Consider the following 27408-nt stretch of genomic DNA (forward strand, 5'->3'; position numbering starts at 1 on the left):
AGAATGAAACTTTCCAGGCTTCTCTACACAGCCCCGCCTCGTCACCCTGAAAGTCCATATCCCTCACCAACCCTGCTGTGCGCTCTCTTTAAGTGCTTTTGGCTGGCTAGCATGTGTCTTTCAACTGTGATATCTCTTAAAAAGGTGATATCTCCTGCTTGCCTGGATGCAGGATGGACAGCAGCACTTTTATTTGTTTATTATTGCATTCATATCCCGCCTTTCCTCCAAGGAGCTCAAGGTGGCAGACGTGGTTCTACCCCACTCTCCATTTTTTCCTCACAACAACCCTGTGAGGTAGGTCAGGCTGAGAGAGGGTGACTGTCCGAAGGGTCACCCGGCGAGCTTCGTGGCCAAGTGGGGATTTGAACCCTGGTCTCGCCCAGGTCCCAGTCCAGCACTCTAACCACTGTGCCACCTGCAGGGTGGAGTGCGGGTATTGAAACTTCTGCAGCCTGCTGGAGAAAGGGAAAAGTCGCATCCTCTGCCCTCCCACTTTGGCCCCACCCACCACCGCTCTATGGCCCCCAGCAGGCTGGGAACGCCCCCCCCAGGGTGAAAATGGTTCCCCACCCCTGCTTGGGTGAAAAACGGTCTTCCAGGTTGCCGGAGCGGGGAAAGGGGTCTCTCTCAGTCTGGAACAAACACCGATTTGATACGCAGATTTCCAATCGAGAGACGCAGGCCGCTCCTGGGATGTAGTGTCTGAAAAGGCACCACCTGAGAGAGAAGATTTTGGTGACGGTTTGAGGAAGATCAGCCTCTCGCCGCTGGAATGCTCCGCTCACGAGGACAGGCGGCGTTGGTCTGAAAGAGCAAGGAACCAGTTTGCCCAGGCAGTCTTGACTCCGGAAATGACTCGAGAAACAACCTGTTGTTCGAGAGACAGAGAGAGAACCCAATTGGCCTCCACGGGTCACCTGAGCCACGCAGAACATGGATCGGCAATACCACCCTCTGGTCACTTGCAATTTTGGTGGTGCTGCAGTACAGCAGCCCTTGCGGATCTTGGCTCACCCCTGCCCAGAACTGGAACCCAAGGTCTCCTCAGAGGAGGAGGAAGACACCACCCAAGCAGACGTACCCACACACCGCCACTGACCCTGAGGAGCCATTGGACCTAGACAATTCAACTGTGCACGTCTGAAAGTCTTCACACATGTGGCCTGGGTTCCTGACCGGCTCTCGTATAGTGACCCCCTCAACAAGCCCAGGGATCCAGCAGGCAACAGCATCCAAGTCTCCTCACGAGGAGGGGGACATTCATGTCTGACCCCTGCCTGGATCAGGGCCTGGCTCAGAACGTACCTCCCAGCAGATCATCGGAGTTTGCAGAGGGCACCGGCGTCTTCCGAGTGGTCGCAGTTGTGGACGTTCCAGCGGATGTGGGAGCAACGCAGCAGGGATGTCTCATCCCCTTTGCACTTGAGGTTGTCGAGGAAGATGTAGCCGGTGCCCTGGCCATAATGGGCCTCCCCTGAGGCGGCCAAGGCAACCCCACAGCCGAGCTGCCGGCAGACCACTTTCACATCCTTGACATCCCACGCATCATCGCAGATCGTCCCCCACTGAGAGAGATAGAACATCTCCACCCGCCCTTCGCAGCGGTGGCTGCCATTGACCAGGCGCAGGAAACCTGCAAATTGGGGAGACCAGGTGGCAGGGGGGGAGAACAGCATAGAAAGGTTTGGGACTTCCTCCAAATCTGTGTCCTTCCTATTCTCATAACCTTTGTTATGTTGGGAGTAAATGTGTGCTACAAGTGACCTACAAGGGAGGGGGAGAGACAGAAAGGCCATCTATTCTTCCCTCTGCTGATTCCTCCTCTAAAGGGGTTGTTGTCTTTGCAGGCTTTGCTCCTCCTCTTCCTCCCTTCTCTTCCCGTCTTTGTTCTCAATTAGTCAGTCATGGATTCCTGAGTGCAGACCTCATGGTAGCATCAGCATGTATGGCTTTACCTCTCAGCAAGTCAATAATGAGTCTTAACAGATCTGCACTCCACCGCAATATATCTATATCTTTCAATCGATGGATAGATTCTAACAAGTTATGACCCAGTGGCAGCACCACAAGAGATGTTTCTCTTGCTCCCCAGTTGCTACAGGAATGTACTCTATACATGTTCAGAGTACGGATGGAACGATCTGTGAAGTTTGAGTCCTCCCGGTTTCCCATTATTTTCAAATCTTAAATTCCGCTCCCAGCATTTCTGCAGCAAGTTGCAAAATTAATTTTTTTAAATCCTCATGAAAATACATGAGCATTTTAGTGCGAAGGTCTCCTAATAAACACATTCTCGTAGGCAGTTTTGACTAATGGACACATTTTTGCTAGCCCTTTCCCCTAAAGTAATGCAATTTTGTATGCTCTTTTCATGAATGTATTGATTTTTATGCCCGCTTTCTCTATTAAATGCATTTTTTGTAAACATTGGTTGGAGAACCGCTTTGCAAAAATCGGGAAGGTGTATATTTTGAAGGGTAACTGTGTTTCAGTTCTCTTACTTTAAAGGGTTTTTTAAAAGTGTTTTTTTTATATATTAAAAAAAAGCTGTTTTGCTTTTAAGCTGCGGTAACGCAGCCAAAGCTCTGCTCATGGCCGGAGTTCGATTCCAACGGAAGGAGGAAGTCGAATCTCCGGTAAAAGGGGTCGAGGTCCACTCAGCCTTCCATCCATCCGTGGTCGGTAAAATGAGTACCTGGCATATGCTGGGGGGTAAAGAAAGGCCAGGGAAGGAACTGGTAATCCCATATATACGGTCTGCCTAGTAAACGTCGCAAGACGGCACCCTAAGAGTCAGAAATGACTTGCACTACAAGTGCGGGGACACCTTTACTTTAAGATGTTTTTAGCGGTCTGTCCTTGTTTGCCGCTCTGGGCTCCTTCTAGGAGGAAAGGTGGCATGGAAATTTAAATAATTAATTAATAATATTGTTTCAGAAATGTGATAGTTTCCACTTTAAATGAAACTGAATCTAATTTTTCTTCTCCCCCCCCCTCATTGGAATGGGGACAAATTCTGGCCTTAGCACTAAAACAGATCAATGCCTGAATGATGGGCTTCGCCCCTGGATTTGTACTACAAGTGGTACCTGAGCTTGCTTTTTTCCTCTTCCCTCCCTGTCCCGTTCCCCTTGTGTGTCGTGTTCTTTAGACTGTAAACCAGCAGGCAGGGAGTGCCTTGTTTTTACTGATTGTCCGTGAGCCACTCTGGGAGCCTTTTTGGCTGAAGAGCGGAGCACAAATGCTCAAACTAAATAAATAGGGTTAGATTTATGACACCAAGACCAGGGTCGGCCAGCCCATTAGGGATGGCAGCGGTCAGAAGACCTTGGGGGGGTATTTATTCAAGGATGGCAAATTTGGAAGGATGTCCATGTTTCAGTTCTCTTCCTGTTTGGGAAAGTATGGATTTTGTAGATTGCCTTCAAATGCGAGGTGAACTGTCTCCTATCCCTAGATGTTAATGGGATCCAAAGCCGGCTCTTGCTAGTGAGCACTTTCCATGAGCTGGGGGGGGGGAGAGAGAAAGAGATGACAGAGGATGTAGCTATGGACTGTCCACGGTGCCTATCTTGATGACCGTCTGCACACTCCCAAGGCCCTGCCACACCAGGGGGAATTGCAGCCACGCTACCTTGCATCACCACCTCCTCTTACCTTCCTGTTCCCAAGCAGCTGGACCACAAGGCACCAAAGCTGTGCTCGGACAAGGAGGCCCCCTCCTCTCGTACCTGTTACAACAGTGCCGTTCCCTGCAGACTCCTGTCCTAGGCAGTCACCCCCACAGGAGCCTCTTGCCCTGTTTCAGCTAAATAGCAGGCAACTCAACTGCTGTGGGGATCATAGAGGGAGAGCCCCGGGCCCTGGGCCCCACATACCATCCTTGGGGCCTGTGGTGGTCGAAGGGGGCATGGCAAAAGGGTCTTCTTGGAAGGGCTCTCCGGATTCTTCTGCACCTGGTCCAGGAAAAAGCGGAGGGACATTTTAACAGCAAAGAACCCCACCCTACCCCAAGGGCTTCTGCAATCATTTGAGCTTTTCTGATTTGCTTGCAAAAAGCTTATGCAGAGGTTAGACTAGAATAGGTCCAGTCGTTATTGGGATCTCAGAAGCTAAGCAGGGTCAGGCCTGGTGCGTACTTGGATGGGAGACCGCCTGGGAATACCGGGTGCCGTAGGCTTAGAGGAAGGCAATGGGAAACCACCTCTGAATACCCCTTAACCATGAAAACCCAATGAACATATCCAAAAGATTAATTGGATCGCCATATGATAGCACTCTTCAAGTACATGAAAGGTTGCCACACAGAGGAGGGCCAGGATCTCTTCTCGATCGTCCCAGAGTGCAGGACACGGAATAATGGGCTCAAGTTGCAGGAAGCCAGATTTCAACTGAAAGTCAGGAAAAACTTCCTAACTGTTGGAGCCATATGACAATGAAACCAATGACCTGGAGAGTTAATGGGCTCTCCGACACTGGAAGCATTCAAGAGGCAGCTGGACAGCCACATGTTGGGGATGCTTTGATTTGGATTCCTGCACTGAGCAGGGGGTTGGACTTGATGGCCTTATAGGCCCCTTCCAACTCTACAATTCTATAAGTCATAATTGACTTGAAGGCATAAGACAACAAATTTATTTATTTATATCCCACCTTTTCCTTCAAGGAGCTCTAGGTAGCGTATCTGCTTCCCCTCCCCCTGTTTTTATCCTCACAACAACCCTGTGAGGTAGTTTTGGCTGAGAGACAAGTAACTGGCCCAAGGTCACCCCGCTGAGCTTCATAGCTAAGTGGGGACTCAAACCCTGGTCTCTCCCAGGTTCTAGTCCAACACTCTAACCACTACAGCCCCCTGCCTCTATGCATTATATCCAGCATTATATATGGCAATGAGCATTCAACCTGCATTAATCCTGATTTGTTTACATGGTGTTTGCACGTCTCCCCAGGATCCGTTCACTTGTCACTGAATATCTCCTTCACTTTCCACATAGCAAAATGTCTCTCTGTGTGGTTTTTTTTTAAAAAAAAACGTTGATTTGTCATCTTAGGGTGACAGAGTGCTTTAATCCACTTTAATCATACAAACTGAGTTTTTCCTCCTGCAGAGCACTGACAGTCTGAGTGCACCCTGGGGGGCTATTTGGCACCAGTTATGTTTTATAACACCATACATTTCTATCTCCCAAGATTTTGTCCTGGTAGAGCCCATATAACACGTCAGTGTGAGTTACTGGGTGGCAAGGGTTTGTGTTTTTTGTACTTGCGGGAAGGGAGTTCTACCCACTACTATCCCGTTTTGCATAGCATCCAGGTTGCGTGCACACGAGATTGCGTCTAGATCCTGCCGTCCACAAGGGTGGGTGTGGCTACTTGACAAGCATTTGAAGACCCTCCCTTTGGTTAGGTTAGCCACCCCTTTCCCTCCATGTACAAGCCCCAGATGAAGTGGAGATTGAGCTTGGAAAAGTTACTTTTTTGAACTACAACTCCCATCAGCCCAATCCAGTGGCCGTGCTGGCTGGGGCTGATGGAAGTTGTAGTTCAAAAAAGTAACTTTTCCAAGCTCTGATTGCCATCTTGGCACAGGCCCACTAGAGATGGAAGGATCTGTCCAATTGGGTTCTCCGCATTTCTGCCACAACTTGCAGATATATATTTTTTTGATCCTCATGAAAATTCTTCAGCCTTTTGGTGTGAAGTTCTCCTCATAAGCACCCTCTTGTATGCAGTTGTGAATAATGTTTTTGCAAGCAATTTCTAATATTATGCATTTTTGTTTGTTTTGCACATATACACATTTTTATGCACTTTCCCGTAATCTATGCATCTCTGGAAACACTGGTTAGTGAACTGCATCGCAAAATTTGGATCAGTGCAAATTCCAAAGGACAGCAGTGTTTCCGTTCTGAGAAAGTATGAATTTGATCAAGTTGGCTTTAACTGAGATCTGAGTCGGATTTCTCCCTATCTCTAATGCCCATTCATAATGTCACTGGGCAGGTGCGGATACACCCTCCATTGCTGAGACTGCCTACATCCATTTCCAAGCGGACACATTGCGAGGTAATGCAGGATCAATCAGCAACGAGCTCTTCCATTTGGAATGAAGCCATTTTCTCAAGAAGTGCTTTTCAGGGACAACAAAATATGCTACGGATCTAGATTGTGTGTGCAGAAAAGCCTTCTGCAAAATAGCATCGCACAGAAGGGAGTATCCTGGGAGACGCTGTTCTGCAAAACAGTGCCCGCACCCCCAGAGGATCACTGCCTCTGCTTATCAGACAGGAAGGAGAGGTGCAGCTGCCCCTTCTTCCTGCCTGATAGCCCTGGGTTGCGCTGGGTCATCAAATCTGACCCATAGCGATCCATGGCTGTCAGCACCCGATTCGGCCAAGGCCTAAAAATATCTGAATGGGCCCAATTTGGCTCCGCCCTCAGTTGAATCCAGTGCACAGCCCTACCGGCAACCCAGAGATCGTGGATGAAAGGATGTTTTTAACTGTAACTGTTTTTTGAATGTTTTTAACTATACAAAGGATAACGTTTCTTAATTGTTTTGTCGATGTGTTCGTTGCCCCGGGCTCCTTCAGGAGGAAGGGCAGGATATAAACTCAATAAATAATAAGTAAACAACAACAATAATAATAAATAATCACATTCCTTACGACAGCCCTGTAAGGTATGTCCATGTTATTATCTAGCATACTGCAGATTGGGCGGGGTCAGGTTGATGCTACGTCAGTCCTTACAAGGCTTACCAAGGGCTGCCTGGTGATTTCCTAGCAGAGGTGAAATTCAAAGCAGGGGCCAGATCCATAATGCAGTCCCTTATAGCAGCCTTCACCAAGCTGGCGCCCCCAAGCTAGTTTGGACGACGGGCCCCGTCAGCCTGTGCTGGCATAGCCATACGGTGCCGGGCCTGGTGGGGTCTAGGCCGTGCTGGTGGGAGCTGATGGGAGTCGCCATCTAAAAGAGCCGGAGGGGACCCAGGTTGGCGGAAGGTGTCTTGACAGCCCCAAGGCTGGACTGTGGGTCCCTTTAGCTACATGAGGCAGGAGTTGAAGGACGGGAGGGAATGGCTAACTGCCACCAGTGCACAACAATCTCTCACCGCTGCATATGACGCCGGCGTCCTCGTGGTGCCTGCAGTTGTGTTGCCCCCATCCCAGGTTGAAGCAGTCGGCCAAGTCCGCCTCGGTGCCAGCGCAGTCCACGTTGTCCAGAAGGATGGGCCCGGTGCCGTAGCCAAAGTAGCCCAGCACGGTGGCCACAAGTGCCGAGCCGCAGCCCACCTGCCGGCAGACCACCTGGGCATTGGGGAAATCCCAGTCGTCGTCGCAAACGGTCCCCCAGGTGTCCCCATAGAGGACCTCGACTCTGCCTTGGCAGCTGCTGTTCCCATTTGCTAGTCGGATGCCGCCACCTGCTGCTCGGATTTGGGAGTGGGGGAAGGAGAGATGCTGAAATGTGGCCATAACAGTGGGACATCCCCAAGCTCACTTTTGATTGGCGGATATTCCGCCGCCTGGCTCCACCGCAGGGGAATGTGCATTTCCCTTTTATTTTTGCAGCAGGTTACCAAGAGGCCTGGAGAAAGGGTTTCGATGCTCATGAATTCTGGTGTCTTACCATCTGCAGATTGTATCCTGCATTCAAGAACTGGCTCGACATCCTTTCAGAAAAAGCATAACCTAAATCGGGGAGGGGGGGCTTTTTCAGCCAGAGAGATGCATTCCCTCATGGGTAACCTCTCGAGACCACTGGGAGAGGGCAAAGCCACAGACACACCACCTGCCCATGGGCTTCTTGTTATGTGCCTTCAAGTCGATCACGACTTATGGCGACCCTATGAATCAACAACCTCCAAGAGCATCTGTCGTGAACCACCCTGTTCAGATCTTGTAAGTTCAGGTCTGTGGCTTCCTTGATGGAATCAATCCATCTCTTGTTTGGCCTTCCTCTTTTTCTACTCCCTTCCGCTTTCCCCAGTATTATTGTTTTTTCTAGTGAAGCACGTCTTCTCATTATGTGTCCAAAGTATGATGACCTCAGTTTCATACACATGGACACATAGACACACACACATACACTTGTAGCAACTACAACCCGCACATTCAGTGTAGGGGGAGAAAAGCCTGTGGAACTCCCTCCCAATTGAGATAAGGCAGACACTCTCCTGGCTGAGCGTCAGGTGCATGGCTAAGACCACATTCACACTACACATTTATTCCACGATTATTTAAATAGTTGTGGCTTCCCCCAAAGAATCCTGGGAGCTATAGATTGGAAAGGGTGCTATGAGTTAGGAGACCCCAGTTCATGTTTCTAACTGCTTTGGATTTTAGGAAGCTAGGAACCTGGCTTATACAGAGTCAGGCCATTGGTCCATCTAGCTCAGTATTGTCTACACTGACTGGCAGCTGCTCTCCAGGATTTCAGGCAAGGAGTCCCTCCCAGCCCTACCTGGAGATGCCATTTGGGATTGAATTTGGGACCTTCTGCATGCAAGGCAGATTTTTATGGGATGAGGGTTGAACGGGAAACACCAGCAATTTATGCTTCTGTTCCTGATGCTTTGATCTGAACTAATCTGGCAACCTTGGAGAGCTCATCACTGATATACTTCGGAGTCTGGTTTCACTTTCCATCTCTTTGCTTTGAATTTGTACATTGCTTTGTTTTCGCAGTTATATGAATCTGTCCGGGATTTGAGATCTTCAGGTGAGGCCCTTCTTGTGCTCCCCACACCTTCGCAAGTACATATGACGCGGACACGAGATAGGGCCTTCTCGGTGGCCGCCCCTAGGCTATGGAACTCCCTTCCGAGTGAGGTGCGATTAGCTCCCTCCTTGCCGTCTTTCCGGCGACAAGTAAAGACTGTTTTATTTCAATGGGCATTTGGGATAGAGAACGGCCAGGATTAAGTGTCATAGGATTGGTGACTATAGTATATGATTTCATTATTTTATTTATTTATTTATTTATTTATTTTATTTATTAAATTTATATACCGCCCGACTAGCAATAGCTCTCTGGGCGGTGAACATAGAAATACAAAGCATAAAAAATACAATAAATAACACAATATGATACAAAATAACACAATCTAAATCAATGCAGTAACATTTTAAATTTAAATCAATTTAGATTAAAATGCTTCGGAGAATAAAAAAGTTTTAACCTGGCGCCGAAAGGAAAGCAGCGTCGGCGCCAGGCGCACTTCCTCGGGGGGACCGTTCCACAGGTCGGGGGCCACCACCGAGAAGGCCCTAGATCTTGTCATCACCCTCCGGGCATCCCTATGGGTTGGAACCCGGAGGAGGGCCTTCGTAGCTGAACGTAGTATACGGGCGGGTTCATATCTTAAATTGTCCACTGTTTTTAACGTATGTTTTATGGTTTTAATTTTTCTCATAGTTTAATTCTATTTTTAATTGTATATTTCTGTATGTTTTAATGGTGTTGGTTTTTAGTTGTAAGCCGCTCTGAGTCCTATTGGAAAAAGGGCAGGGTAGAAATAAAGTTGTTTATTATCATTATTATTATTATTATTATCTGTGTTTTGCATTTTTGTGCTTATCGCCATCCGAGTGTTTTGCATTTATAAATTGTGGCTTGTACTTGCCTCCTTATTATTGGTTCCGGCATTTTTGGTTTTGTGTCTTATGTTGTATCATTGGGAACCTCTCCTTTCTTTCCTGAACTAAAAACCTTCGCATCGTCCCACCACCAAGACCTTCTCCTAAACCCTTAGCCTTCTCTTTGGAGATTTTGATCTCTGATAAAGCCTTATTCCCATCTACAAAGGACACGCAAATGTACTTACGTTGTTTTTCCAGCAGTAGGAAAGCTGAGGTCACCATCATCTCAGTTTCAGGAGAAGGTTGTTCTTGGCCCTCCGTGACTGCAAAGACACATGCCATCACAGCAACCTTCGGCCTCCAGTGGCACTCAGCCAGATGCTGTTTGAGAACTCAGCCCAGCCACCAGGAAGACCGACAGTCCTGCGGCTTGGCCCCGGCTCGTGGGACGAGATTGCCAACCTTTCAATGGGCCCTTTAAAAGTGGCTCATGTTGTGTGCATGGCATACATTTAAAACATTTCACACCTGTTCCTCTGCCCCCAAAGAATGGTTTGTTAAAGCCAGATTTCAACTGAATATCAGGAAAAACGTCCTAACTGTTAGAGCGGTATGACAATGGAACCAATGACCGAGGGAGATGGTGGGCTCTCCGACACTGGAGGCCTTCAAGAGGCAGCTGGACAGCTGTCTGTCGGGGATGCTTTCAGTTGGATTCCTGCAGTGAGCAGGGGGTTGGACTTGATGGCCTTAAAGGCCCCTTCCAACTCTACGATTCTCTGATTCTATAAAGGTGCTGGGAATGGTAGCTCTGTGAAGCTATAGTTCCCAGGATTCTTTTGGGGGCAAGGATGCACTTTAAATGTCTGATATGGACACAGGCTTGATCTGCAGCAGTTAATAGCCAATATCATGTATTTCTATACTGTTAAAAGCTTCTCTTACATGTGAAATCTTTTCAGGTCTCCCCACTCTCAAGAAACAATGGGCCAATTGTGGTTTGTTTATCTGTTGTTTGCTTATAAAAGTATTTATATACCACCTTCTGGCAAAACATCAGGGCAGCATAGAACATAAACATAAATTAAAACCGTACGAAACAATCATTAAAATGACGGGCTATTTAATAAACAAAAATTTCAAACTGCTGCATAGGCCAGTCAGCACCAAAAAGTCTTCAAGAGACTCCCAAACGTCAAAAGTGAGGTTCTCTTTCCATTTCACAGGATTGAGAATGGGGGAATTGCTTGTCCATCTATGACTGGGGTGGCGATGGACTGGATCTGACTGGAGGCCAGATTCAGAAGTGGCCAACGTTCCACAGACCACTTCTGTCAACCCTGTTGAACACCTGAAGTCATATGGTGCTAGGTGCTTTGCAATGTCAAACCATGAGCTGCAGTGAAAGAGTCTGCTTCTTCCTTCCTTTGAATGTTCTGGGCTTGAACTTCCCTTGTGGCTCGATGCCAGTGGGGCAGTGGCATCTGCTCTGGGTTTTAGTCCAAACTTTCAAAGAACTGTCCAAGGTGCTGAACCCATTTAGGGAATAGGTTTGAGCACCTTGGACAGTTTCTTGAAAGTTCAGATGAAAACCCGGAGCGGATGCCACTGCCCCACTGACATAGAGCCACCAGCCTCCACCACCTGCCCCTGTTGTCATGTGACATCAGGCTCAAGAAAGGGGAGTATGCTTCTCCCCAAATGCCAGGTGGGTCAGCCTCTGAACCTGGCAGGTTTATTTTGGCCTGCAGGTCACAGTTCTCCGCCACTGATCTACGACAGCCGCTGGTGATTTTCCAGGTAAGCAGATGTACAGAAATGCATCCTGCATTTGAAGTCAGGAAAACATAACCTGCCAACGGTCCATGATGGGATTTTTGTGGAGGGTGGGATGAATGATGGCCTGTCTTCTCTCACCTGTGTCTGTATCTGCAAATGACTGCTCAGAGTCCTGGGCCACTGAGGTGGTGACAGCCGTGGCAGTCGTTGTCCTGAGCCCTGGAAGGAGACAGCAGCAGAAAAGGCACATCATAGCCTGTCGCCATTCCAGTAAAGGATTTCAAGCCAAAGGGTGAGTGATGCTCGTTGCTCCAGACCCTTATGCAAGATGACCATGACCACAGACACCCAAATCTCCACCTTTAGGGGATGAAGCTGTGGGTCTGGTAGAAATGTGCGAGAGGGATTTGCCCTCGAGGCAGGCTCCAAATGTCCCCACGACTCTGGACACGCCAGCACAACAGAGGCGCGTTTGGTTGGTTGGTTGGTTACATTTATGTCCCAGCTTCCTCTAAGGAGTGCAAGGTCACGTACAAACATGGTTCTCCCTCTCCCGATTTTATCCTCACAACAACCATGTGAAGTGGGTTAGGCTGAGAGGCAGTGACTGGCCCAAGGTCACCCAGGGAGCTTCATGGCCGAGCGGAGATTTGAGCCCTGGTCTCTCCCAGGTCCTGGGCCAACACTCTAACCATTACACCCCATTGCCAGCATTGCTCCAGCCTGACGGCCATCCTCAGACTCCAGCCCGGAAGGTGAAGCAGGTACTACAGCGGAGTCAGAGTCAGTGGCTGTTGAAGCAGGCACTGCCCCTTAACTGAGCTAGCCACAGAGATGCAGCAGCACCTCTCTTTAGGGCAGGTCCACACTATTCCTTTAAAACACATCCAACACACATTTAAAGCACATAAAGCCTGAAAACTGTGGCTTCCCATACACCGAGCTACAAATCCCCAGCGCCCTTAATAAACCATTTCTTTGGGGGAAAGTTGTGTGCTTTAAATGTGCATTGGATGCGCTTTAAATGCATGGTGTGGACCTGCCTCATAGTCTCGCTCTGAGTTTGCTGCTGAAACAACTTTTGAGCCCCTTTGTATGACTTTCCTGCCTGAACTCTACATGGAGCTGTCCAGGGTGCTACCTGATTTGTTTGGAATTTACCTTATGGGACCAGAGTTCTACTTTGCTTGGCTTTGACTTATCGGAATCTGCTTTGCTTGGCATTACTTTGCCGAAACCTGAACATGGACTTGCTTGATGTTGCCCTCCTTCCCTTGCTGGACTCTGAAATCATGCCTAGTGCACCCCACCCCTGTTCAGGATAGGACCCCACCCATCTAACACTATTGCCACCTGTCGGGTATGCATTACATTGGATTCCTGCATCAAGCAGGGGTTGGACTTGATGGCCTTACGGGCCCCTTCCAATTCTACTATTCTATGAATTCAGTTTTAATTTATCAAACCCATCTTTTCTGAGACAATGTGAGAACTGAAACACAGCCATCCTTCGAAATTCATATGTATCTGAGTTTTGTGATGCAGCTCTCAGACCAAGCAGTGTTTACAAAAACACATCAGTTAAACAAAAATGTGCTTAAAAATTAGGGGAAACAATATACAAAAAACGCATTACAATCAGAAGAAATTGCTTGCAAAAACATGTACACGAGTCAAAACTGCAGACAAAAAAATGTGCTTAGTGGGAGATATTTGTACTAAAAAGCCACAGCACTTTCATGAGGATTTTTTTTAAAAGCAAATTGCTGCAGAAAATGAAGAAAACTGAACTTTACAATTTGAAAAATGAGAAACCGAGAGGACCCAACCTGGCAGATTGTTCCATCCCTAGTCCTTAGACTTCCCACCCCATCTCTGCCTTCTAGCAGAGGAGCCGCTCTGGACTCCTACTGGGAGGAAGGGCGGGACGTAAATTTAATTAATCAATCAGTAATAATATCACACAAAGGAAATCAAATATTTGCAGGGAGTGGGGTCTGTAGACCTGTCCTTTACCTGTACAGATGTGTTTTTAGCTTTTTATTTATTTGTGTGTTTAATTGATTTATATCCCACCCTTCCTCCCAGCAGGAGCCCAGGCTGTGTTTTATTCACCATGTTTGTTTAAAATGGTTTTTATGGGTTGCATGCCACTAAGACCTACTCAGAGTAGGCCCACTGAAATCAATGAACCCACATTAGTCATGTCTAGTAACTTCAGTGGGTTTACTCTGAGCAGGACTATCATTGAATGGCACCCAATGTAAGTCACTTCCGACTGCTCCTTGAAAGTATGGACTAAAACCTGGAGCAGATGCCATCATCCCACTGACATGGAGCCAGCCGCCGGTGCCGGCTTAGACCCAATAAAGGCTGGTCCATTAGGGCAAGTGGGACACCGCCCCACCAAGCTCAGTCTGCCTTCAAGCAGCCCCCATCTGTCTTCATCCTTACATACAACCAGTCCAGGGGGCGGCACTGGCTGTCAGTTTCCCAGAGCTCGGAAAAGTTGCTTTTTTGAACTACAACTCCCATCAGCCCCAGCTAGCATGGCCACCAGACTGGGCTGATGGGAGTTGTAGTTCAAAAAAGAAACTTTCCCAAGCTCTGCAGTTTCCTCCTTAGCCTTTGTAGAACTCAGCAGGGAGGACAATAGGGACAAAGCTAGAATGAATTGGCTCCGCCTGTCATTGATTCTGGCTCCACCTACCGTTGGGCTCCCTGCCTTCCGCCCCACCAGTCCCAGTGGGCACCAGCCACCGCTGCTGAGGCCGGGATCTTAGCACCCCAGGTGGCTTCCCCCTTTGCCCGTATGGTTGAGCCAGCCCTGAAGGTTCACTCACCAGCACAGATGACGCCAGCGTCCTCATGGTGCCCACAGTTATGGATGCCCCAGCCAAGGCTGAAACAGGCCGAGAGGTGTGGCTCGCTCCCCTCGCAATTCACATTGTCTAGGAGAATGCGCCCCGTGCCATAGCCGAAGTAGCCGTTGGTCTTGTACTCCACAGCACGCCCGCAGCCCGTCTGCTTGCACACCACGCCCGCATCGCTCAGCCCCCAGTCGTCATCACACACCGTCCCCCAGTTCCCTTTGTAGAATACCTCCACTCGGCCTTGGCAGGAATTGGCTCCGCCCACCAGTCGGAGGCTACCGTTGCCTGGAGCGGGACCAGAGAGGCATAGAAGGGAACAGCAGAGTCTTGTGGCACCTTAAAGACTAGTGGGGGTGGCCCTAACCATACCTACTCAGAAGTAAGTCCTACTAGATCAAAAACAAGAACATTTAGACTTTGCACACTGTAGGTGAAAAGTTAAGAGGTTGATAAATACATTGAAATAAATAAATAAATAAAATCATATAATGTTATAGGATTGGGGGATTGGTTGGTCAGGATAATGTTTGTGTGTCCCCTTCTGGCCTGTGATTTTGAATAGACAGAGATGCAGTTTGTGTTAGGGAGACCTGCTTGAACGTGTCAAACCAGTTAACAGTTCTGGTCAAGCTAGCTTCCTTGTTCAGTTGATGGACCTGATTTACATGTCTAAAGACTTGGTCCAGAGCAGTCCTGTTGCTATGGGAACTCTTGCAGGAGAGTGACCCCCTCCCCCTCCCAAAGGAAGTAGTCTCTGTGTGCCGGTGAGACCGATGTGAAGCTGGGAGCTGGGAGTACCCAGGGAGGCTTGCCTCGTGCTCTGTGCTGAATCCCAAGCTATGGGTTTGGGGACTCCTGTGAAGCCTAAAGGGGTTCTGTTGGGGTGTTAATGCTGTGAGCCCCTTGCATCTTCCACTCAGGTTGTATATATGTGTAAATAAAGCCATATATCACAGAGACACCACAGTCTCCACTCATCTTCATACCAAGAAAGCAAAACCCTGGGTAAGCGCTGGGAATCCTGGCAGTATCTCACCGCTCAGAGACTGGGGTGCACGCAACAACAGCATAACCCAAGAGCCTGCCTGCTGGATCCGGCCAGTGGCCCATGTAGTCTTCTTCTGTTCTCACTGTGACCAATGAGATGCCCACAAACAGGGCCTGAGCCATCACGACACCTTATGGGAGCAAATCCCACCATTCTAACAATATGCCGTGTGAAAAAATCCTTCTAGTTGCAATTTGGGACTCTCCTTATAAAACAGAAGTTTGTAGGTTTTTTCCAGTAAAACAACAACGGTCAGCAAGTAACGAGATTATGGGTGGCACTCACTAGTCCTACTCAGAGCAGACCCACTGAAATTAATGGACATGGCTACTTAGGTTAGGTCCATTAATTTCAATAGGTCTACTCTGAATAGGACTTTGTAGATGACAACCCAATTTGTTTAGGTGCCAATCTTCTCAAATGTCCGGACGTGTCCGTGGCTTTCCATAACCCGGTGTACTGTTATTGTTATGTGCCTTCAAGTCGATTATGACTTATGGCGACCCTATGAATCAGCGACCTCCAAGACCATCTGCCGTGAACCATCCTGTTCAGATCTTGTAAGTTCAGGTCTGTAGCTTCCTTTATGGAATTGATCCATCTCTTGTTTGGCAGAGCTTGGAAAAGTTACTTTTTTGAACTACAACTCCCATCAGCCCCAGCCAGCATGGCCACTGGATTGGGCTGATGGGAGTTGTAGTTCAAAAAAGTAACTTTTCCAAGCTCTGGTTTGGCCTTCCTCTTTTTCTACTCCCTTCTGTTTTTCCCAGCATTATGGTCTTTTCTAGTGAATCAGGTCTTCTCATTATGTGTCCAAAGTATGATAACCTCAGTTTCATCATTTGAGCATCTAATGATAGTTCTGGTTTAATTTGTTCCAACACTCAATTATTTGTCTTTTTTGCAGTCCATGGTATGTGCAAAGCTCTCCTCCAACACCACATTTCAAATGAGTTGATTTTTCTCTTACCCGCTTTTTTCACTGTCCAACTTTCACAGCCATACATAGAGATCGGGAATACTATGGTCTGAATGATCCTGACTTTAGTGTTCAATGATACATCTGTGCATTTGAGGACCTTTTCTAGTTCTCTCATAGCTGCCCTCCCCAGCCCTAGCCACCTTCTGATTTCTTGACTATTGTCTCCGTTTTGGTTAATGACTGTGCCAATGTGTTGATAACACCTGATAAGTTCAATGTCCTCGTTGTCAACTTGAAAGTTACATAAATCTTCTGTTGTCATTACTTTAGTCTTCTTGATGTTCAGCTGTAGTCCTGCTTTTGTGCTTTCCTCTTTAACTTTCATCAGCATTCATTTCAGATCATTACTGGTTTTTACTAGTAGTATGGTATCATTTTCATATCTTAAATTATTGATATGTCTCCCTCCAATTTTCACACCTCCTTCATCTTGGTCCAATCCCGCTTTCTGTATGATAAGTTCTGCATATAGATTAAACAAATAGGGTGATAAAATACACCCCTGTCTCATACCCTTTCCAACTGGGAACCAGTCAGTTTCTCCATTCGGTCCTTACAGTAGCCTCTTGTCCAGAGTATAGGTTGTGCATCAGGACAATCAGATTCTGTGGCACCCCCATTTCTTTTACAGCATCCCATAGTTTTTCATGACTCTGCCTTTCTGTCTTGCTCCCCCAGATGCCCAGAACTATCCCCCGGTTTGTAGAGCCACCGAACTGACTTTTTAAAATTCCCTCCTGCTCAACAAAACTCACCTGGCTCCACCCACTAGCCTCCTGGTCTACTAGTCCACTGTACATGCATGATACATCCTCACATCCTCACTTTTGACTTTCAGGTATGTCCTGATGACTTTCCTGTGCCGACACTCCCATGCAGCTCTTTAAAAAGTTTTCCAAGCAGCCAGTTGTTTGAAAAAAAGTTCTTTATATATTTTTTAAAAATTGTATGTTGTTGTATACCTATGGACATTTGGTTGGCCACTATGAGAAGAAGATGCTAGACTAGATGAGCCACTGGCCTCACCCAGCAGGTTCTCCTTAGGTTATGTGAGTTCTGCACTGCAAAGCTATTTTTAATCATATTATCTGAGGGGCTATCCTCAGCTAACTCCAAAAAGCACTCACTTCCCCCATTCTGTAATGAGGCCGTGGCTGTTCTGCCGCCTGGTCCCCTTGATGCTTGGGTGGGCAAGAGCTCTGCAAAAGACAAGCAATCCAACAGAAGTATCAATATTAGCATAGGCGCAGTCAATCTTTTTCACCAACCTCATAGCTGCTAGCCTTCTGCCATGCACACACACACACACACACAGGGTTGTATTCAACTAAGTCCTAGCTAGTCAGAGAAGACCCACTGCAATCAAGGAGCCTAGGTGAATCATATCTAGAAACCTCAATGGGTCTACTCTGAGCAGCGTGAATCATTTTTATTTCAGTCAGCCGACCACAATACAGTATAAAAATATTAACACGAGACTGCTTCGTGACAGAGCTATGGCAGACATCAAAACAATACGATAAAATTAATTACATTTCACAGTCTTACAGGGTCTGGTCACAATGGCCAAGTTCAGAAATGTGGCCGCTTGAATGGTAATTGCCTTGTCAGAGCCCTCTAGTAAAACAGGCAGAAGAGACTCAGGGGAGCGGCCTGGAAGAGACTGCATAATAGGGTATAAAAGATCTTTTCTGGCCCCTTCATAATATCTACAATTAAACAGAACATGTAAAACAGACTCCAGCATTATCACAGGGGCAGCATCTATTATTCTGTGGAGTTTTATCGTATCTACCCTCCAAGAGTTTAGAAGGTAGGGCGTTGAATCGGGCCAGAGAAAATGTCCTCCTGTACTTGGGTACAGATAGCCAACTTAGATAGAGCATCCCATCATTACAAGGCAAACCTGTTAGACCCAGTGATCGAGGGGAACAGGGGCCCGAAGCAGCTACAAGAAGCTCTTGGATGTCAATGTCCACTAGCCACTGTTTAACAATCGCCTTGGCCCTACCAAGTTCCATAGAGAGCAAGTCAGAAGGAGAAAGGCCAGCTGAAACAACTTTATCCACCACCACCTTGGTCCAAGATGGCTTAAGAGGGTCTCTCATTACCTGAGATGTAAATGAGCCTTGAGTAGACATAAGACAGCAGCGTAGCCAGAAATTATTGACATAGGTCCAAGCTAAGCATTTTAAAGAGTTAAGGCCAGCCTCCAGATTAAGGGTAGCTCCAGAAACACATCTTGGGACACCAAAAATAGATGTAAGGAAATTGGTGCCCCATGGAATATCATCGGGACTATTTTGGTTCTTAAAACACATACTGCCGCTGGCAAAAATTTCCCGCCCTTTGTGAAAAAGAAGCGGGTCATTGCACCCATGTTTTTCTCAGCTTTGGCCTTAACATATTTGCCATGGATTCTCCAGCTGACTGTTTCATGGAACCAGATACCCAGGTATTTGTAGGGGTCAACCTGTTTGATTCTGTCGTTCCCCATGAACCAAGGGTACCTGACCTTTCTCCTGGAAAATACTATTACTTTAGATTTAGTATAGTTAATTGTAAGGTAATTATCTTTACAATATTCTGCAAAGCTACTGAGTAGTCTCTTAAGACCCAGCCGGGTTTGGGAAATTAGAACCGCATCGTGTGCATAAAGCAGAATGAGTACTTTTGTATGCCCAATCTTTGGTGGATGGGATTGTATCGTTCCCAGGACAGAAGGAAGATCAGCCAAGTATAGGTTAAATAGGGTGGGGGCGAGAACACACCCTTGTCTGACACCTCGTGAGGAGGAGATCTCCTTCGAGAAGTGACCTCAAAAGCTACATCGTACCTGGATAGATGTATTTTGGTTCAATAGCGAATCAGGAGCAATAGCCTTTTCTCAATAGAAAGCAGTTCTAATTTGCTCCACAGACGATCACGTCTGAGTAGGACTTGCACTGAAAACCACACCAATACACAAGCACTGTCTGAAGGGCTTATTCGGTTAATTTGTTAGATTAATCCATTTTGGTTGATTAAATCTGGCTGCCTATGACGAGGAGGTACGTGCCTTCGTGAAGTTGTTTTTTGAGCTTGCTAAGACAGCCAGTGTGGTGTAGTGGTTAAGGTGTTGGACTGTGACCTGGGAGACCCGGGTTCGAATCCCCAGATAGCCATGATGCTCACTGGGTGACCTTGGGCCAGTCACTGCCTCTCAGCCTCAGAGGAAGGCAATGGTAAACCCCCTCTCCATGAAAACCCTATACATAGGATCGCCATAAGTCAGGACCAACTTGAAGGCAGTCTATTTCCATTTTGAAGAACTTTGCTGCTTTGAGCCAGACGTGATTTTATTGGGTGCATTGGTTCTGTTTAAAAACAGCTGATTTTGTCTGCATATCGATAGGGCTTTTTAAATGGTGACTTGTTTTTAAGGCCTGCTGGTTTTAGCAGTATTTTCTTATGAATATTTTATATTATTTTATGTAAACCACTTAGAGGTGGGTGGGTTTTTTTTAAAGTGATATATAACTCTTGTTAAATTATCCAGACGAAACACGCTTCAAGTTTTTTCAAAGCCCCTAATTCTTGGTAATACAATCTCTTGCCAAACATTCACCCCTGCCATTTTCCTTTACTCTCGGACAGGAGGGGAAATCTCTTCAAAGATGGTGCCTCCTCTGACACAGCTGTGCATCTTCTAATTCCCTACAGACGGTGGAGACGGGGGGGGGGGCTCTGATGTCAGTTGGGCAGTAAATCCAGAATTTGAACTTCCAAGGAACTGCCCAAGGTACTGAAACCTATCCCCCAATTAATTTGGTTCAGCGCTTTTGACAGCGCCTTGAAAGTTCAGATTAAACCCGGAGCGGATTCCCTGCCCCACTGACATCAGAGCCATTGGTCTCTACTGCCTACAGACCCTCTCAGGTGTTGAGATCAGTAGACGGGGCCCTCTTGGTAGTCCCGCCGCCCTCAGGAATGGCAGCCCGGAAGAGGGCAATCCCTGTGGCAGCCCACCCAGGTAGTGGCATTCCCTCCCCACAGAGGGGCACCTGGCACCCTCATTATGTAGTAGTTTCCTTTGCATGCACCTCTTTACCCCAGCCTTTGACAAATGAGATTTTCAGGACCAGCCTGTTCTTGGGATGGTAATTTGTTTGAAACTTTCTTTTAAGATTGCATTTTTATATTGCTGTTACCCCTCCTGGGACCTTAGGGTAGAAGGCAGGCAAGAAATCAAATTAGTAACAACAGGAAAAACAAAAACAAAGAAGGTATCATTTTGTCTTCAGAAATGCCATTTAATCCCCACACAATTATATTATCATCATTTTTTAATGTTTATATCTAGCCCTTCTTTATATCTAGCCTTTCATCATACACACAGTTTCTTAGTGGTCTCCCATCCAAGCACATGCTTAACCTCTCTCCCTCCCACCACTTAACATGGCTTAACTCCCTTCCCTCCCACCACTTAACACTGCTTAACCCCTCTCCCTTTCTTCACTTAACACTGCTTAACCTCTTTCCCTCCCTCCCTCCACTTAACCCCTCTCTCTCCCTTCCTCCACTTAAGGTTACTTGACCCCTCTCCCTCCCACCACTTAACGCTGCTTAACCCCTCTCCCTCCTGCCACTGCCATCCATCGGACCCAAACCTTTGTACCGTTACATGTGACAGCAACATCCTCGTAGTGGTAACAGTTGTGGATGCCCCATCCATGGCTGCTGCACTCACTGAGGGCCACCTCTCTCCCTTTGCAGTCCACATTGTCTAGGAAGATGGGACCGCGCCCCGGGCCAAAGAAGAGCGTGGGTGGCATGGCTATGGCATGGCCACAACCGAGCTGGCGGCAAACCACATTGGCATCCACAATGTCCCAGTCGTCATCACACACGGTGCCCCAAGCGTTGTTGTAGAAGATCTCCACACGTCCTTGGCAACGGCTGCGCCCATTGACTAGCTGGAGCTCTGGAAGAAAAAGGCCACCAGTCAGGACTAGAGATGGAAGGGCCCATCCATTTCGGCTCTCATTTTTCCAATCTTAAATTCAGGATATTACTGAATTTATTACTGTTGTGCCAGCTCCAGTGTGTCTCCACCTCTTTTCTGAAAGCTGGGGCACACAACACTAGTCAAACTCCACCCCTTTTTACTCTGAAACTCTGGTCAGATTCTAAAATTCAAGTCAGAACAATTTCTGGTCAGAAAACTAAAACTCAGTTCTGGGCAGATTTTGCAACTGATTGGTAGATCAGCCCATTTGTCTTCCAGGTCTGTCCAATGGAACCGCTTTGCTGCAGGCTCAGGCAGAGGCAGGGATTGGCCCGACACTTATGTGTGGGCAGTCCTGAAAGGTCTGAAGGCAGCGGTGGGGAAGGGAGGTGCGGCCAGCCGAGGGCAGAGCGGCTTCAAAACGCAGCCAGAAAAACCATTCTGGCTGCTTTCGAAGCGACCAGTGTGCCCAGAGCCTCAGTTTTCCACATTTCTCCAGCAATTTGCTATTTTTGGAGCGGGGAAAAACTCTCATGAAAACTCTTCAGCATTTTAGTCTCCATATCTCCTAATAAACACATTTTTGTAGGCAATTTTGATGAAGGTCTCTAGGCAGGACCAGCTTCAGGAGGACCCCTTTGTTTGGGTGGGGATCAGAGGAGACTGGAGGATCCAATGTCAGTGGGGCAGTGAATCCACTCCAGGTTTTAGTCCAAAGTTTCGAGGAGCTGTCCAAGGTGCTGAACTGAAATAGGAGTCGCCAGTCTCCACTGGTGGGAGATGAGTGGCATGGCCGGTGAGAAACGAAGCCTAGGAAGAGTGTGGGTGGACAAGGCAGGCTGCTGGAAGACACACTGAGAGGCTTGGTGGGTGTATACCTTCAGGGTTGTTTTGGATTACCAGAGATGAGATGCAGACAAGAGGTTTGCTTACAAAGAGTTAAAATTTATTGAGTAACTTACAGCATTCAGCCAAGTATTCCCAATAAAAGTGGATCAGTCCCACCGCTCTGCAGTAGCGGAGGTCAGAGACTGAACACTCACGCTGGGCACAGATCATGCTTATATAGTATAAATCTTGGCACATATCATTGGCATACACATGGAGTTACATACATGATTAATGAGATTATACACTTTGAAGTAACATATGTTGCATATAATTGGCAGTTCTGACCTTTTCACAGAACACCTTCAAAGCAGACTAATTGCTAAAAAACTATAATATCTTTCTTGGAGCACCTTGACATCTTCTTTTGGCAAACTATATGGCTACCATCTTTATCTTCATCTTTACTAACATGCAAAGTTCTCTTTGACCGTTACTTGACTCGTGTCATTGACCGTCCTTCGACCCATCCATTGAATCTATGCCTATCAGGACTCTCTGAAGTCTAACAAGGTGCTTTCCAACACCATACTAGGCAAGCCAACTATGAACTGCCTACTGATAAACATATACTTAAATATATGCCTAATTAAACTCCTTTGATATTTCTCTAACAAGGTACATTCCCAGCATCATACTGGGCAAGCCATCATATCCTCATTAAAACACCTAGATTAGACTGCAGGTGGCTATGAGGTGATCTGACATACCCAAAGATGCTGGGGCCTGAAAGGGGAATACAAGCCTCCAGGCTTTGCTAACAAATACATGTTGAATATATATTGATTAACTTAAGGCTAAAACAGCTTGCTTAAAATCATTAGCTGGCACAGGGTATACAGTGGGCTAGCTTTGGCCTGCAGGGTGGGAAGCCTCGATTCCTGGCACTAACGGTAAGCAGGGCATGCAAAATGAGAGGGTGCCCCATGGAGACCCCCAAGACATACAGATTATGACAGGGTGCACTAACACATCCATATGAGGATGAGCTAGTCCACCCCCAGCAAGCTAGGGGAAAACGTTGTTGTTGTTAGTTGATGATTGTTATTGTTGTTGTTTGTATATTGTTCATTATTATAATTTTTTGTTGTTGATTGTTATTGTTGTTTATTGGTTATTATTATTTTAAAGCTTTTTTAATGTTTTTGTTTTAATGTATTTTAAGGTACTTTTTTGATGTTTTAAAGTGTTTTTAGCATTTTTGTTTGCCACCCTGGGCCCCTACTGGGAGGAAGGGTGGGATATAAATCAAATAATAAATATATTATTATTATTACTATTATTATTATTATTTCCTGCCATTCACCAGTAAATCCCAGGGCAGGTTATAGAAATTTAAAATACAGCGGTAAGAACCATTAAAGCACATTGCATTCACAGGAGTAGGGTGTGTCCTGAAAACATACAACTTAGGTGCCAAAGGACGGGGACAAGAGGTGTGTCTTTAGGATTCAAAAACTGTACAGTGAAGGTGCCGGACACACCTCAGTGAAGAGGGAATTCCACAACTTAGAGGGTGCCCCACGGAAATCCCTCTCCCGGGCCACCAACCCTTGAATTTCCGAGGTGGGCGGAACAACAAAGAAGGCTCCTTCTGCTGATCTGAACACCCGAGAGGATCTGTGGGGAAGGAGGGGGTATTTGGGATCTAAGTCATTTAGGGCTTTCAACACTAATGGGAGTGCCTTGAACTGGGCCCAGAAATGAACTGGCAACTGTCCAGTTTCAAACTGTGGTTACCCAAAGTGGCAGAGCCCAGGGGAAGGGAGGGATAATGCCAGCAGAGCCTAGTGCATTAGGGCACTAGTTGCCCCACCAACCTCAGCCAGCCCCCACCTGCCTGCCTTCTTACTTACAACCAGCCCAGAGGGTGGCCCTGGCGGCCAGCTTCCCCCTCCTCCTCCTTAGTCCAGGGTTGCCTTTCATAGAACTCAGCAGGGAGGAGGATGGGGGCAAAACTACAACGAGTTGGCTCTATCCATCATTGGCTTTGGCTCCATGTACTGTGTGGGCGGGCTGCCTTCTGCCCCACCAGTCCCAATGGGCACCAGACAACACTAGGGGACATGCCTGCCAGTGACGTCACGGACACTGTCCAATCAGCTCCATGGGAGCATCACAACCTTCATGCTTGCAGCGAAACACTTGGGGGAAGTTAGAAGTGGCAAACATTCAGCAACAACCCAGACACTATTTAGGAATTCCTTTCCTAGCTCTCAGGCGTTATCCACAAGACGCAGCTTCAAACGCTGGTCTCTCTTTGGCAACGAGAGCTCACCTGGAACTGGCACCTGTGCAGCCTCGGAGCCACCAGCTGAAATGGAGAAAACAGAAGTTAAGGCAGAGGGAATAGCATCCTGGGTCCACACTTAGGGTGCAATCCTATGCACTTGTACACAGTATTATTATTATTATTATTATTATCATTATTATCATTATTATTATCATTATTATTATCATTATTATTATCATCTTTATTTATACCCCGCCCTTTTTCCAAACTGGAACTCAAGGCGGCTTCCAGATAAAAATAAGCGCATATCATTAAGAACCTATAAACATATAAAACATATAAACATATAAAATCGGCATTAAAACAGGATTAAACTATTAAGATGTTAAAACCAATTAGACATACACTTAAAATACTGCAACTCAGTTTAAGAGCATACAAGTAAAACAGTAACATACAGCACCCTCTTCAATCACTACCCTTAAAGCCTTCAGTGCCAAAGCCCTGCCGGAAGAAAAAAGGCTTTAGCTGTCGGCGGAAGGACTGCAGAGAGGAGGCCATTCTTGCCTCCCTAAGGAGGGAGTTCCAGAGCCTAGGGGCAGCCACCGAAAAGGCCCTGTCTCGTGTCCCCACTGGTCGCACTTGTGAAGGTGTTGGGATTGCGAGAAGGGTCTCTCCTGAAGATCTCAGGGCCCGGGCAGGTTAACATAAGAACATAAGAACATAAGAAGAGCCTGCTGGATCAGGCCAGTGGCCCATCTAGTCCAGCATCCTGTTCTCACAGTGGCCAACCAGGTTCATATAGGGAGATATGGTCTGGCAGATAGCCCGGACCTAAGCCGTATAGGAGTAGGGACGGAAAGATCTGTCAGTTTTGGTCCTCTCAGTATCTCGTTTTTGCCGCCTTAAATTCAGACATTTCTGCAGCTATTTGCGATTTTAAAAAAAATGTATTCCTCATAAAAGTTCTTCAGCGTTTCAGTGCAAATGTCTCCTACTAAACACATTTTTGCCCGCGGTTTTGACTGTACACACGTTTGCAAGCAATTTCCCCCGATATGATGCATTTTTGCATGTTGTTTTCACCAATCTATCCTTTTTACGGATACTTTCCCCTAATATGAGCATCTTCGTAAACACTCTTTGGTCACAGAACTGCATTGCAGAATTTGGATCAGTGCGGATTTCAAAGCCTTTTGGTTCTCAAACTGTTTCGGAACATGCGAGTGTGATCGATTCAGCTTTAAATACGAACGGACCTGAATTTCTCCCCCATCGCTACCGGGGACTAAGTCCCAATGGGAACACAGAAACATAGGAAGGCGCCTTATTCCAAGTCAGACCACTGGCCTGGCTAGCTCAGGGTTGTCTGCCCTGACTGGCAGCAGCTATCCATGGTTTCAAGCAGGTGTCTTTTGCCAGCCCTATTTGGAGATGCCATTGGGGATTCCGCCTGGGGCCTTTTGCATGCAAAGCAAATCCTCCACTTACTGAGCTGCAACTCTGTCCCCTTGAACTCCATAGAGGTTTCCTCTGAGCAGCAACACATACGAGATTTTACTGAACATGCACTATTTTACTGTTCACCATTCGAAGGGCCGTCCAGTCCAGTTCTAGTCTAAGGATAAAAGATCCATCAGACGGGAGAGAAAGAGGGAACTTGAAGCTGCCTGTCCACACCGAGTGCCTAGACGGCAGACTGAGCAAGCACAGTGCTCACCTGGCCAAAGCCTTCCCGCAGGATGGTAAGCTAGGTTGCACTTCTATTTGAATTATGGCAATCCTTTCTGATTTTGCGTCTGCACCACTGGAGACGGGTGGCTCCGTCATCGGCGGTGCAGTGAATCCTCTCCGGGTTTCGGTCCGAGCATTCAAGGAGCTGTCCAAAGTGCTCAGCCTGGAGCGGATTCACTGGCCACGGAGCCACCAGCCTCCACTGATCTGTATATGGTTTTAATTTTGTATACTTGTTTTTAATGTTTTAAATTGTTGTAAACTGCCCGGAGAGCTTTGGCTATGAGGCGGTATATAAATGCAATAAATACATAAATATAAATAAATAAATATATAAATTAGCATGCAGAAAGTTTGTGTCCTCATTTGGGGGTGGTGGTGATGCATTCCCTCCTTTTTGGCAAAGTGCAAGTCATGCTGAAGTATGCAAAAAAAAACAAAATCCACGCAAAGAGAACCCCTTCTTGCTGCTTTCAAGTTTCAACTCTTTTGTCCTCTTTTGTTGATGTATTTCCTCTTCTTATAAATATAAGCTATATATGAAGTGGCCACCCGGGAAGAGAATCTGCGCATTTATTGAAGTCTCAGAATCAGAGACAGGCAGCCTGCAACCCTCTAGTTATTATTAAATTATTACATTTATATCCCGCCCTTCCTCCCAAAGGGAGCCCGGATGTGATGGCCTCCAGGTCCCATCAGTTCCAGCCGGCATGGCCCATCTGTTTAGGAAGCTAAACTGTGTCAGAGCGTCGGTTCATCTAGTTCCACATCATCCACACTGACTGGCTCTCCAGAATGCAGGGGGCATTCCCAACCCTCCCTGGCGATACCTGGGATCCAGCCGCCCGGCTCTTCATATGTTCTCAGTTCAACAGAACGGACTTCTGAATAGTCCTGGTTGGGATTGCACTGTAAGGACTGTGAAGTCTTTCAGGTGCTGGAAAGCTCTTTGCTGTTGACTCTGTGGCCCTCCTCCAGGCAGTGGGAGTTGATTGACTGATGGCACCAACTCCTGCTAGGGCGTGACTGCCACCCCTCAGCCTCAGCTGCCTCCTGAGGTGGCTGCCTCACTTTCCCTAGTGGCAAGGGCCGGCCCGGACTCAGCCCTCAAGGTGATCTCCCAACAGCACCTTTCTGCGTGCAGCCCAACTCCTCTCCTGTACCCTAGGAGCAGCTCACCTGTGGGGAGGAAGAAGAGGAAGGGGCCCAGAGCTGGCCAGATCAGCAAGGCAGGCGGTACCCAAAGCCCAGGCCTCTGGTCTCTCTTCCTGTGTCCTGGAGAGGGACCAGTTTTCAT

At 47.2% G+C, this 27408-nt stretch overlaps 1 protein-coding gene across 1 annotated transcript; it reads right to left on the minus strand.

The window, feature by feature from the left end:
* Positions 1–1319: 1319 nt before the first annotated feature.
* Positions 1320–27408, minus strand: SSC4D (scavenger receptor cysteine rich family member with 4 domains). The gene is made up of 10 exons (XM_061605505.1): positions 27291–27408; positions 24423–24458; positions 20927–21232; positions 17397–17468; positions 14210–14524; positions 11505–11585; positions 9833–9910; positions 7118–7429; positions 3882–3959; positions 1320–1636 (listed from the first exon to the last, which is right to left on the minus strand). The coding sequence occupies exons 1-10, from the start codon at positions 27406–27408 to the stop codon at positions 1320–1322; spliced, it is 1713 nt and encodes a 570-aa protein (XP_061461489.1).

Source organism: Rhineura floridana, chromosome 21 (assembly GCF_030035675.1).
Source record: "Rhineura floridana isolate rRhiFlo1 chromosome 21, rRhiFlo1.hap2, whole genome shotgun sequence".
Lineage (NCBI taxonomy): Eukaryota > Metazoa > Chordata > Lepidosauria > Squamata > Rhineuridae > Rhineura > Rhineura floridana.

Coding starts and splice junctions, on each gene's coding strand:
- SSC4D (XM_061605505.1), bottom strand. CDS start 27,408: ATGAAAACTGGTCCCTCTCCAGGACACAGGAAGAGAGACCAGAGGCCT. Junction 21,233..24,422: donor TGCACAGGTGCCAGTTCCAG/GTGAGCTCTCGT, acceptor TTTTTCTTCCAG/AGCTCCAGCTAGTCAATGGG. Junction 3,960..7,117: donor CGCCGGCGTCATATGCAGCG/GTGAGAGATTGT, acceptor TTCCTGGACCAG/GTGCAGAAGAATCCGGAGAG.